Below are 14,584 nucleotides of genomic sequence, written 5' to 3'. Positions count from 1 at the left end.
CACTTAAAATATGAAAACTGTTTTTCGTTGCTATATTTGAAAAGCTCCTGACTAGCACATGGTGAGCACTCAACCTAGCTCTTTCCTTCTAAGACCCCAATAACATTCCACTATACAAATGTCTCACTGTTAAACCATTTCCGTGCAAACTTTTCCTATTAAAACAACCAAGTCTCATATTGGTATCACCAGCTCAGATTTCTCCTCTAATCTTCAAACCTGAAATTCTGAAGTGTACCATCTACACAATTTAATTTAAAAGTTTAAAAGACAATGCAAGTTTCACATACCCCAGATCCACAAATCTCCAGCAGCCATGGCCAAGAGCCTTCATATCTAACCATCTTAAACCAGAACCCACATGCGATCCATCAGCCAACTGTCAGTTCCTACCTTTTAGAGTCCTCACCGTTCCCCTCCATAACTTTCAACACAAGCAATCTCAACTTGTTTTAATTAATGCAAATACATCCTTGCTTCCCTCCCTGTAACATAGTCTTTACATAGAATAACCTTCGTCAAAAGACATATTACATCAGGTTACTCCTCTGTTTAAAAGCTTTCCATCATTGCTCAAAGAATCCAATAAAACTCGATCTCTTTAAAATAAATGCAGAACCTTCTTTTTTTAAAATTTACAATACAGAACTTTCCTTAACACGGCTCCTGTCCACCTCTTCAACTAAGCCAAATTCTCTAAAGCAGAAAGGGTCGCCCAAACGGCAGGGCCACGTGCTCACCGCAACACCGGACCCTCAGGCTTTTCACTTCCTTTCCGAGCCCGGCGACCTAAAAGGCATCCACACGATCCTCTGTTCTTTCGGCCTCTCCTTTATCCCTCTTCTGGCTTGTTCAATACAGGCCTTCCCCTCCAACGGCTCAATCTCCCACCTACCTTAAAGATGGCGTAGCCAACCGACGTTTCAAATAGCACCAACATAGTGAGGCCAGGTCACGGCGCCGCGCGGGCCGCCACGAGCTCTTGTACCAGTGCAAAAAGACCCACCAACTTCGCAGCCAAAAAAGGCCCGCTAAGCCGAAGATAAGAGCACAAACGTCCACGCCTTCCCGTGAAAGCTCAGACCACGCTGGCTAAACGTCCCACGTTGGACTGCATGAGGAACGCAGGTAAGCGCGTCCCTTCCTCCAAGGATTCTGGGATATCACGTCACTTCCGACAGAAGACTGCCGCAGAGAATGCAGTCACTTCCGGAATGTTCCCGCCATAGGAGGTGGAGTAGTGGGACACGAGAATGTCGCGAGATATTTCAGGGCTCCAAACGAGCTTTGTTGCAACCCGGCTGCGTTATCAAAGGGAAAAGTGTTCGCGTTTTATTATTTTTAAATTCTTCCCGCACCTTTAAAGAAGTGTGGAGCCGTCTCGGTGCAAGTCTGTTTCAGACATCTGGAATTCGAAATGCTAGATAGTACCATTAGATTTCCTCCCTCTCAAGCCTTACCTTGAAGGGAACGCCTCGAATGACACCATGACGGTATATGCGAGAATTCTTGGTCTCCTCTGTCTGCCCAAACTGATTTATAGCACAAATTTCTTTCAAATATATGTAAAAGTCTCCTGTTTTTTCTGTATGTGTTAAAATGACTCCAGGGTATGAATTTAGACTTTGTCTCCTTGTCTCAATGTAATCTGCTTTTCTGGGACCTTTCATTCTTAGTGACTGGGTTTAAATACCTAAGGTTTTCCAATAGTTGTTAAAATTTCCTACCACATTTACCAAGCCTATGTTCAGATTACCTGTAAACATTAAATTGAAACCTGCTGAAGATTACGGAACACTAAATGATTTGATTTTTCTCCAACTCCACAGCCTGGGATCAAAAGAATCCTGATTTGAGTAATAGAAAAGATGAAAGTGAGGTAAAATCAAAGGATGGGGGATATAGAGAGAAGACAAAGTGATTAATTGTAGCCTTAGCTATAATCCAGTGTGATCAGAGAGTCAAGAAAAATCAAAATAGCTCAACGAATGGGGGCTGAGGTGGATGCACTGTTTCTCTATAGTTTTATTTATCTTCATGATATTTTTCTGCCTTGTCTCCTTAACAAAAGCGCCATTTGCTACAGAGTGGAATCTATTAAATTACATTTTTGTGTGTGTGCTCATATAGAGCATTATGTTGTGCTGGTTGTGAACTAGGATCTCATTAGGTAATTCTAAATTTTTAATGAATGAATGCCTGCAGGAAGTAAGATTTTTTCCTTGCATCTAAAGCTTTGTATCATTTATTTATCTAAAATAAAATGAAACCACTTACTCAATAAAATCTCTTCACCATGCATCTCCTAGATTTTGCTCTTGCATACTGCCATTTACATAATCACCTCGATTTGATTCTTCAGAGCTGACTCTGATTTTTTATTTGGATCTCAGCCAAATGCAGTAATTGTCTGGAAACTCCCTTTTGCAAGGGAAAAATGAGAGTCTTAATGCTTTATTAAATAGTACTAGGTCAAGGGGAGATAGCATAGAGAAGTGTAAGAAATAAAATATGAATGAGTATAGATAACAAGGGCTTTTATTCCTGGGTTTAGGGTTTAGCTCTGATAGAGCACTTGCTTGCATGTGTGAGGCCCAGGGTTCAATCCCCAGGGCTTCAAGGAAAAAAAAAAAATACATATATATATATTATATTATATTATATACCTCACACAGTGAAATGACAGTAAGGAGACACATGGTTCTTCTGTTTTCTCAGTACACTTCAACTCCATCTCTGTTCCAACTAGAATATAAGTTTGTCATAAAAATTTGTCACTGTGGGCTGGAGTTGTGGCTCAGTGACAGAGCGCTTGCCTAGCATGTGTGGGGCACTGGGTTCCATTGTCAGCACCACATATAAATAAATAAAAAATAAAGGTACATCAACAAGTAAAAATATATATTTTTTTAATTTTTATTAACTTTTTTTCATGTTATTTATTTATTTTTGTGTGGTGCTGAGGATCAAACCCAGGGCCTCACAAGTGCTAGGCGAGCACTTTACCACTGAGCCACAATCCCAGCCCTTTGGGTTCATTTATCTGTCAAATTTTTTTTTTCTTTTCGGAATGGGGATTGAACCCACAGCTTCAATGCCAGGCAAGCGCTTTGCCATTGAACCGCTTCCCTAAAAAATATTTTTTAAAAATTTTTAAAAATTTGTCACTTGGGCTGGGGATGTGGCTCAAGCGGTAGCGCGCTCACCTGGCATGCGTGCAGCCCGGGTTCGATCTTCAGCACCACATACAAAAACAAAGATGTTGTGTCTGCCAAAAACTAAAAAATAAATATTAAAAATTCTCTCTCTCTCTCTCTCTCTCTCTCTCTCTCCTCTCAAAAAAAAGTTGTCACTTAATCCCTGGTAATAGCTAGTATCTGCCATATTTAAATGTGACTAGTGAATGAATAAATGAGTGAGTAGAATGAATGAATCAAAGGTTTAAATTATTTCAAGGGGCTAGTAGAAGCTTCAGGTACTTTTCAAGACTTTATGAGAATAATAAAAGATATCATTATGCTCACAGACCCCCCTTATGCCTAGTATCAGGTAGAGAATGTTCTGGTTAGTGAACATCTTTTGCATATTCAACAGATATTTGACTGTCTTAACTCTGTTTCAGGCACTAAAGACCTAGCAGTGGCTGGTGAGGAGGGGACACATACACATTTTAAAAATATCCATACTTTATGGAATTTATATTCTAGTGAAGTGGAACAGAAAACCAAAAGTAAAATACATAGTATATTAGATGAAACTTTATGTTACAGAGAAAATAAAGCAGGGTAAGAAAATAAAGTATTCCAAGATGATCAGGAAAGAACTTGATAAAGTGACATTAGAGTAAATGACTTTAGGGAAATAAGGAGCTAGCCATGAAAGTATTTAGAGAAAGAGTTCTCCAGGCAAAAAGAATGTCATAGTCAAACACTGATGCAGGAGTATGTCTGGTATGTTCCCAGAGTAGTAGGACCTGCATTAGAGTGACTGTAAGTCACTGTAACCATTTTAATAAATTAACGTTTTTATTGATGTAACAACTGATATGTTTGTTTCAAGTGTTTGTTATATGATGTAATCCTAGGCAACAAACCTAAGAAATAGGTATACTTGTTATTACCCTCATTTTCCTCAGAAAAGTTGAGTAATCCAGCATTACACAACCTCCCTCACTGTTTCCTTTAGGAATACTCAGAAGATAGACATGGCGATCACTTGTATCATATAATTATTGACCTACTGCCTATAGCTTTGATACCTTTGCTCTATTATCTGCTAGTACTCCCTCCAGTCCTATGCTTGGTCAACTGCTACCGCTTTACTAAATACAAGCACATATCTATATCATCATCTATTGCACATACCTCTCCAGCTTCCAGGGAAGCAACTTTTGTGTTTCCTATCTTGTTCTTTCAGAGGTGTTGGCCACTTGTGACATTTTTTCTTTTGGCTAAAGCCCTTTCCTTTCTTCCAGAGCCCATGGGTGTTTGGAGGAAACAGAGGCAATTAGAACACATGTTGGAAGATGAACAGAAACATGATCAAACTTCTGGTCATTTCTCTCTCTCTCTCTCTCTCTCTCTCTCTCTCTCTCTCGGTGCTGGGGATTAAACCCAGGGGTACTTAATCACTGAGCCACATTCCTAGCCCTTTTTTATTTTTTTTATATTTTACTTAGAGACCAGGTCTTGCCGAGTTGCTTAGGTCCTTGCTAAATTGATGAGACTGTCTTTGAACTTGAAATCCTCCTGCCTCAGCCTCTCTGGCTGCTGGGATTATAGACATGTACCACGCCCTGGATGCATGATGGTTTCCTCACTTGACTATTATTTCTCTCTCCAGTCCTGCATTTTCTGAAATCTTCCTGCCATCAAGCTAGTCCTTGTATGAATCTCAATGTCTTTTTCTCACTTTACCCTGTGGGTTCTATGTAAATCAAGGGTATCTATTTCAGTTTAGTTCCTGTTTTAGCTAAAAAGTTTCTTCAACATTCAGATGTAAAAGTCTGGAGGTTAGTCTACCCAGAAAACACAGAGGATATGGGTGAGCTGTGTTGTTTAATCTTACCAAGCAATACAAGAAGATCTCATCTCTGACCACCTAAAACATAGTAACATTCTTTCATCAGTTTCTTAAGATCTTGAACCATTTCCTCTGAACTAGTCAACTCTAGGTCTATGGGTAAAACTGAGTTTCTGATCTCTGTTGGTCACATCATGGTATAGCCCTGATGGCATTACCATCTCTGCTATACCTTAAAGATTCCTTGCCCTCCGGGAGTTTATAATCTCTTTCAAAATATTTTTGAACTCAGGAGCATTCTAACACTAAGTCTTACCCCTAGCCCATTTTTTAAAGTTTTTTTGAGACAGGGTCACTGTAAGTTGCCCAGGCTGGCCTCTAATGTATGATCCTCTTGCCTCAACCTCCTGAGTTGCTAGGATTGCAGGTATGTGCCACCATACCTGACTAATTATTCTTTTAGAAAAGAAGAATCATTTTATTTCTAGTTACCTAGAAAAATGTGGTAATTTACAACACTATCCATTTTTAAACAATGCTTTCTGAGATGAAATGATGTCTGGAGTTTTCTTTAAAATAATTTAGGAGACCGCAAGGAGAAGGAGGAAGAGGAAAAGGAGGACAGGAAGAAAAAAGTGGGCAAAGTCTTGATTTTTTTTTAATCTGAATTATGTGTATTTGGAAATTAGAAAATGGGCCAAAGGACCTATGATTTGAGTCTTGCTAAATAGAAAAGGGTGATCCATGTAAAGGGCCAAGGTGGTACACAACTATAATCTCAGTGGCTCAGGAGGCTGAGGCAGGAAGTACACAAGTTCAAAACCAGCCTCAGCAACTTAGCAAGGCCCTAAGCAATTTATCAAGACCCTATCTCAAAATTAAAAATAGGGGCTAGGGTTGTTGCTTAGCAGTAGAGCACTCGCCTCTCACGTAGGAGACACTGGGTTCGATCCTCAGCACCACATAAAAATAAATAAGTGAAATAAAGGTATTGTGTCCAACTACAACTAAAAAAATAAATATTAAAAAATTAAAAATAAAAGGCTAGGGATGTGACTCAGTGGTTAAGCACCCTGGGGTTCAATCCCTGGTATATATAAAAAAAGGCAGGGATAATGTAGTAGGATGAGATGGTCTTCTATTCTAAGAGAATAGTGATGTACTAATTATTTAATTTTTTAAAATTTAATGATGCTTTGACATCTTGGAAACTTGAGAACCCAGGGAGGGACTGCTCCTTTCAGGGTTAGCCAATTCCTAGAGATGGTAAAGGATTTCTCTGAGAGCATGACTTTGATATGCAAACCAATTGTTTTAGTCAGTTTTTTCCTTGCCTCAACCCAAAACAGATACTGACAAGAACAATTTTAGAGGAGGAAAAGTTTATATTGGGGCTCACAGTTTCAGAGGTCTCAGTCTATAGACAGCCAGCTCCATTCCTCAGGGCTAGAGATAAGGCTGAACAATGTGGTGAAAGGGTGTGGTGGAGGAAATTGGCTCAAGGTGTGATGATCAGAAAGCAGAGATAAAAAAAAAAAAAATAAAAAAAAATAAAAAAAAAAATAAAAAAAAAAAAGAAAGCAGAGATAAAATATATAACTCAAAGTCACACCCCCAGGGACCTACCTAGTCCAGCCATAACCTACATGCCCACAATCACCAACAAATTAATCTCTATCAGAGGATTAATGCACTGATTAGGTTAAACCTTTTGTAGCCCAACAATTTCATCTCTAAATGTTTTTGCATTGTTTTATACATGAATTTTGGGGGCACACCTAATAGTGAAACCATAACACCAACTACTCCTGCAGTCTGGAACATTGTTATCCAACTCTAATTCAGGCGATGTCTAGGTATCAGACAACTAGGGATGATTCTGGTAGCTCAGAGGTCTCTGATTTATTCAGACTGTCCAATCTTAAACATGCTCAGCTTGCTAACCCTGTCTGGCCTGTGTCCTTACAGAGAAAACCACAATAAAATATTTTACCCAAGCTTTCGTCTTCTCACTTCATCTCTTAACCTGGTGTCAGTGACTCTGCATCATATGCTGTGCCTCCAACATCTAGGAAACTGCTAATATAAAAACTTCTTCCTTTATGACAGTGTTTGTATGTCTTCCTGCATCTTATTAAAAAAAAAAAAAACCCTGGGTGCATTTTAAGACAAACATTATCTTCCTAAAATAAAATTATATGAAGAGTTAGAAAAATTCTCTAAAACGTAGGCTTGATAAAGTTAGAGGCTTTCCTTGGTTTTATTAATGGCTTGAAGTAAATTTTAAAAATACAAAAACAAACCATAACTAAACATACACCATTAATATAGCAGGTCATGGTGAACTACAATGAATTTGATATCAGTAGATGAAAGATGGTATGTGCCGCAGTCCGGATGTGCACAAAATAACCGAGCCGCCATGAGGCACTTGTAGGTTCAAACAGGAACTCCTTTATTGCCCGAACTCCTGCGCACACCACCCACAGGGCCCTCCCAGGAACACCACACACCAAGTGGAACTCCCTCCACAGGAACTTCACCAACCAACACGAACTCCCCGGGAATCCCCACAAGAACTCCAAAGTAGCAGGCGCCTGAGGCGGACAGCAGGGGTCTATATACAATTAAATACACAGCCTGTTTCAATCCAGCATCATCCAGTCACAGCAATTATAGACAGCTTAACTTAATTATCATCATCTTAATGGCTTGCCTCTCAACCATTACTTCTGGCAAAATTCCAGGGGCCATTCCAGCATCTCCCCCCTTCTGTTTAATTAAACATCAAGCATGTGGCTTAGGGACCTTACCTGTCTTAGGTTGTCCAATACTACATATGGACCATACCCGTCATCAGATGAACTGACCTCAAGGCATCAGCCTCCTGTCTTAGGTTGGTACCATTGCAATTGGGTCTTACCCGTCATTGACTACCGGTCCAGCATACAGGCATACTTGTGGACAGGCCTTTGCACCAGTGGGGTGGTGAGGTTCTTTGCCTCACCTCTGTTGCCCCCCAAATTTGGCCTTTGCACCAGTGGGGGGGTGAGGTTCTTTGCCTCACCTCTGTTGGCCCCCAGAATTTAGCTGAACGACCATCACAAGCAGAAAGGAGAGGGATACAGAAATGCCACGACAACAAGCCAATTGATGGCTCCTTTTGGAAAAATTGACCATCAATGACACCATCAGCAAAGATACTCCAGCACTACCACAATTCGCTGCACCAACAGATAGTTCACAATGCATACAAATGATACATAGTCCAGGTAAGTTCTGGGAGCAGTTCAAAGCAGAGGAATCTATTAATATGTTCATTTTCTCCCAAAGTAAATCGACTCCTTGATTGAGCATCACTTGTTGAGTTACATTATTCATTGATGCATCAGTTTATACAGTTTGTTGTGATAGCTATCGCAGAGGCTGTAGTTTGTTTTTATCTTTGTCTTCACGGGCACTGGGATGAAGATAGGAATTCTGGCAACGATGGCTAAAATAAAATTATGTAACATTCCAACAGGTACTAAGAAAACAATTTTCTGAAAAATTTACATTATCCTGAACAGAATTATTAAATATAATGAAAAGGAAAGGTGAAAGTAAACAAACAGATCTGTTAACCTCCTTATTTGTTCACATATTAAAACAATCCTCAACAGCTGTTTACCCAATTTAAATTAAACCATTTAAATCACGTGAATAAAAAAAAATTCGGATCCATTTTTTTCATGAGCGCTCCTCATATATGATATATGGACATATGCACATATGCACATACAGACATACAACACAAAAGAGAAATGTGCACACATAACATACAACACATAAGACAATAGTAAAGGCCTTGTAGCTTTTCACAGGTGAAATCTCCATTGCAATGTTTAAAAACTCCACAGTCAAAATATAGAACTGATCAGAAAAACATTAACCTAGGTCTGTATGAGCTCAAAAAATAAAATAGAACTTCATGATGTGGGAAAGGGCAATAATAAAATAGATATTGAAAAAAGCATCCTGGTTACCACCTGGGTTTGAATCTTCTTTTGATATCTCATCCTTCTTCCTATAACTTGCATATGGGTCTGAAGATTCCCACAAGCAAGCCCCAAGGTTTTTTACATTTGAAATAGGCTTTAATGGTGTTCATTATTCATTAGCCTCCAGGTGTGGGAGAACCACTATTGCAGATGTAAGGATATCAGCTGTTATGGATTTGAGCCAAATCATCTTCTTTTTGGTCCTGTAGAAATCACTTTAGTTAATCTCTCTGGAATCCAAATCAGCTGCTGTTCTCCCTGTGGAAACACACAAACAGACCCTGGACTCCAGACAATCACTGGGTCAGGACATTTCCATTGTCCTGTTAGAATATCCTTCCAAAGTACCTTGGGCTTCTATACATTTTTTGGACACATGTGCCTTTCCGCAGCACTAAGCCCTGATGAATCCAAATTTTAAAAATTTAGAGTAAAAAGGGTTATTTTAAGTTTATCTTTGGGGGATATATACCCCTTCCCAATTCCCTCTTTTTGCTTTAATAAGTACATTTTAATAGTTTGATGAGCTCTTTCAATTATGCCTTGTCCCTGTGGATTATATGGGATTCCTGTTGTATGAGTAATGCCAAAAGATGAGCAAAATTGTTTTAAAGAGGTAGAAGTATAGCCAGGGCCATTATCTATTTTTAACTGTTTTGGAACGCCCACAGTGGCAAAATTTTGTAAGCAATGAGCTATAATATCTTTAGTTTTTTCTCCGGCATGAAGGGAGCCCATCAAAAATCCAGAAGAAGTATCAACTGTAACATGCAAATATTTTAATTTTCCAAATTCTGGCAAGAGTGTGATGTCCATCTGCCAAATATGGTTAGGTATCAGTCCTCTAGGATTGACTCCAAGATTAACTTGTAGTAAAAAGGTCACACAATTTTGACATTGTTTTATTATTTGTCTAGCTTGTTCCTTAGTTATTTTTAAATGCTTTTTTAAAGTATTTGCATTGACATGGAAGGATTTATGAAAATTTGTAGCTTCTTCTAGCATAGAAAAAATATGTATGTCATGTGTAGTTTTATCTGCTAAATCATTGCCCAAACTAAGGGCTCCAGGCAATCCTGTATGTGCCCTAATATGTCCTATAAAGAATGGATCTTTTCTGTCCCAGATTAGACTTTGTATAGTGGAAAACAAAGAGAAAACAGTAGAAGAAGGGGAAATCCTACCAGCATCTTCAAGGGATACTATAGCATTAACTATATATTGACTATCGGAAAATAAATTAAATACAGAATCTTTAAACATCACAAAAGCTTGTAATACTTCATTAAGCTCTACCTTTTGAGCTGATTGTTTGGGTACTAAAAATGTAAAAGTTTGATCAGGGGCAACTACTGCTGCTGTACCATTATTTGACCCATCAGTGAATATATTTGGAGCATTCATGATAGGTGTTTTTCTGGTCATTTTTGGAAAAACTACAGGATGAGAAGACCAAAAAGACAACAAAGGATTGGATGGTAAGTGGTTATAAAATGAAACATTAGATTTACACATGATTATTGCCCAAGTATTTAACTCATTAGCTAACTCATCAATTTGATCCATTGTATATGGAGTAATAATTTTATTGGGAGAAATTCCAAACACTTCCTTTGCTGCTTTTATTCCTTTGAGTATTAATTGTCCTACAGCCTCAGGATACCTAGTAAGAATAGTGTTAGAAGAATAAGATAAATGTATCCATAATAATGGACCTTCTTGCCAAAATACTCCTGTAGGAATATTTTTTGTTGGTAGTACAATAAATAATAAATGCAAACTTATATCAATTCTATCCAAATGCATATTTTCCATATATGTTTCAATGATTTTTAATGTCTTTCTTGCTTCAGGTGTTAGCATGTGGGGTGAATTTGGATCTGATGGACCTTTTAGGATATCAAATAAAGGTCCCAACTCTCCTGTAGGTATGCCTAGATAAGGCCTTATCCAATTTATGTCTCCTAATAACTTTTGAAAGTCGTTAAGTGATTTGAGTTGAACTACTCGTATTTGAATTTTTGGTGGACAGACCATGTTTGAGGATAATAGAACTCCTAAATAATTAATTGGAAAATTTAATTGTACTTTATCTATTGCTATCTCTAAATTATAATTTTTTAATAAGTTTGTTGAGTGTGGCATAACATTCTAGCAATGTGTTCTTATCTTTGTGTGCTAATAATACATCGTCCATATAGTGAAATATTTGTAGTTCAGGATTTTGATTTCTAAGTGACTGGATTGCTTTGTTAACATAAATTTGACACATAGTTGGGCTGTTAGCCATCCCTTGAGGGAGAACTTTCCATTCATATCTCTGATCAGGACCTTCATGATTCAACACAGGGACAGTAAATGCAAAACGTGGACTATCCTCAGGATGAATTGGAATTGAAAAAAAACAATCTTTAATATCTATAACTAAAACATAGCAGGTTTTTGGCAAAGCAGACAATTGAGGAATCCCCGATTGAGCAGGTCCCATAATAACCATCTCATTATTAATGGCTCTTAAATCTTGCAATAATCTCCATTTACCAGATTTCTTTTTGATGACAAAAATGGGAGTATTATGGGGAGGTATGGAAGGTTGTATATGTCCCTCTGCTAATTGTTGTTTGACCAGGTCATGGGCTGCTTGTATCTTTTCTTTAGTCAGGAGCCACTGAGGAACCCATACTGGTCTTTCTGATTTCCAAGTAATTTTTATTGTCTCAGTGACCGCTCCTAAAAACCCAATCCATGTCTGTCTGTTCCTTGGTCTATTTGTATTGGTGCTGCTAAACCTTGTTCTTGTTCTCCTAATCTTTTTCCTTTCCTAAAACCTTGTCTAGCCATAATAGTGGGCGCATTTGGATTGATGTTATTTGTTAATGTCAAACCTAATTGATCTAGGACATCTCATCCCCATAAATTTATAGGAAGATGATCCAATACATATGGCTGTATAGTTCCTTCACATCCTTCAGGATCCTTCCAATCTAATACCATTGCACTTCTATGGAGATTAGTTGCCACTCCTAGGCCTTGAAGCGTTTGAGTGGCTTGTTGTAACGGCCAATGTTTTGGCCATTCTTGACGAGAGATGATGCTAAGGTCTGCACCTGTATCCAGTAGCCCATTAAATTCATGTCCTTGAACATTTAGTTTTAGCATGAGGCGAGAATGTAAGTTTAAAGAAAGCATAGCCCAATCTACACTTGTGGAGCCTAATCCCCTGGAACCTCTTTCTATAGTATGGCTGGAAAATTTATCATGTAGGCTGGGTATTATTAATAACTGTGCTATTCTATCTCCTGGTGAAATTACTGATATACCCCTTGGAGAACTGGCTATAATTTTTATTTCACCTTCATAATCGGGATCAATTACCCCAGGACTTATCATAAGTCCTTTTAGAGTAGAAGAACTGCGTCCCAATAATAAGCCTACTGTTCCTTGGGGAAGAGGTCCTTTCTCCCCTGTGGGAATGATTTGACCTCCCATCTCTGGAGTTAGTACTGCTCTGGCGGAGGCATAGATGTCCAGCCCTGCACTCCCTCTTGTTTGTCTGATGAGAGATCTAATGGACAATGTGTCCTGGGCACTACCCTGGTGGTGTTGCTGGGTTCCTCCAGTGCCCTGTATATTTGTGGTTGTGGACTCCGGAGCATTGGGCCCCCCTGTCCGTTCTTTGGCAATGGAGCCCGATGCCTTTCTCCATGATATTGTGGGTAAACACCTGGTCCTTGTCCATTTTTTGATAATGGAGTACCCTCTATGGTGGTTTGAGAACAGCATTCATTAGCCCAATGTCTCCCTCTATGGCATCGTGGGCAAATACCCCGTATTCTACCCCTTTGATACCTAGTTTTGTTAAACCCTCCTCCTATGGGGCAACTCCTTTTAAAATGTCCTGTTTGTTCACAATTATAGCATGTTTTTGGCCTGGCATCTAAAGCCTGTTGTACTGCAGCTGCCAAGACTTGCCCTTGTTCATTAATGTCTCTACATAATTTAATATATGTGTTTAAATCTTCATGTTTCCATTGTCTAATGACTTCCTTGCACCATTTGTTTGCTTGCTCATAGGCTAGCTGTTTAATTAGTGGCATTGCTTGCTCTGTATCCCCAAAAACTCTGGTAGCTGTTTGAATAAGCCTATATACAAATTCAGTGTAAGGTTCATTAGCTCCTTGTATTACCTTAGATAATTGACCTTGTAAATCTCCATGTCCTTGTAAAGTCTTCCATGCCCTAACTGCATCTGCAGCAATTTGTGAGTATATAGCAGGATCATATGCAATTTGTTGCAGCTGACCCTCATAAGGTCCTTTTCCTAACAACATATCTAGATTTCTCTGAGGATAACTGGCTGCTGCATTTCGCCTAGCTGTCTCTGTGCAAAATTCCTCTTGGCAACCTTCCATAACAGGTATTGTCTTCCATTTAGCACAGCTTTGCACATACTACTCCAATCTGCTGGTGTCATGTCCAAGTTGGTAATGGATTTGACCATGCTTACAGTGAAGGGTGCTTGGGGACCATAGGTGGTTACAGCCTCTTTTAATTGCTTCACTGTTTTGAAATCTAGAGCATGGTGAATTCGCTGCCCTCCTGCCTGCTCAAGTACAGGGCATGCCAATCTTTGAGGGTCCTGTCTCAGGATCCCATCTATCAACTACGGGGGTTGGGCACCCCCCAGCATATGTTGTCTCCATAGATGGAGCTGTTGGTTGGACACTTACGCCCTCTCGTGATAGAAAGGTGTTAGTAGCAGTCTCCTGTTGTAACTTTCCCCTGATGGCTTTTTCTGCTCTAAACTTTCTTCCCCTTTCTGACTATCTCGAGAGGCCTCCTCTTTTTCTTGATCTAAAATGTCTTCTCCTTGACTAAGCAAACAAGATTGTACCATAACAATAATGTGCCAACTGGCAGAGTTCCTGGGCTTTCCTTTTCTATCCTTTTTAAATCTTCAACGTATGCCCTAACTGTTCTTGATTTTACTGGGGTGCCTCCTTCGTCTAACAATTTACTTAACATTCTTTCGATTTGTTTTTTACTAATTTTTAATTCCATATTTCCGTGACAAAGATATCCCTCACTAAGATAATGCAAATAAAACCGAGACAAAATGAAACAAATATGGAACAAAAATTCATTATATCAGCCTTTCTATCCTCCTGAAATGTCCATCTGTCCTTTCTCCCTATCTTTTCCTCAGAAGCAAATAGTTTTTCCTCAGATGTGAGAGGTTTTTCTTCCATCCCACCCATCTCCAGGGACTAGCAACTTAAAACAAAAGGGAAACAAAATGAAAGAAGAATCTTTAAATGGTTACCCATTCTCTCGCCTTCCCTCAGGGGCGAGCAATTTCACTTACCTCCAAGCTTCAGGCGTTCCCTGCACGGGCCACCAAATGCTGCAGTCTGGCTGGGCACAAAATAACCGAGCCGCCACGAGGCACTTGTAGGTTCAAACAGGAACTCCTTTATTGCCCACACGGCCCTCCCAGGAACACCACACACCAAGTGGAACTC

At 39.2% G+C, this 14,584-nt stretch overlaps 1 protein-coding gene across 2 annotated transcripts in view; it reads right to left on the bottom strand.

The window, feature by feature from the left end:
• The window catches only part of Nop58 (NOP58 ribonucleoprotein), a 30,533-nt gene extending 29,368 nt beyond the window's left edge, over positions 1-1,165 (bottom strand). The window contains exon 1 of one of the 2 annotated variants that reach the window (XM_058578153.1): positions 896-1,165. Coding sequence is in view for 1 of the 2 variants with exons in the window: in XM_046462988.2 (XP_046318944.1) it covers positions 896-940 (45 nt within the window). In the remaining variant the exon portion in view is untranslated. The remainder of the gene's footprint in view (positions 1-895) is intronic. The other variant, XM_046462988.2, reaches the window with a different exon arrangement.
• Between the last annotated feature and the right edge of the window lie 13,419 nt (positions 1,166-14,584).

Source organism: Marmota monax, unplaced genomic scaffold, assembly GCF_021218885.2.
Source record: "Marmota monax isolate L192 unplaced genomic scaffold, Marmota_monax_Labrador192_F-V1.1 WCK01_AAM20220418_F8-fsc00095, whole genome shotgun sequence".
NCBI lineage: Eukaryota > Metazoa > Chordata > Mammalia > Rodentia > Sciuridae > Marmota > Marmota monax.
The sequence above is the reverse complement of the archived record's forward strand: the minus strand, read 5'-3'. Positions and strand labels throughout refer to the sequence as shown.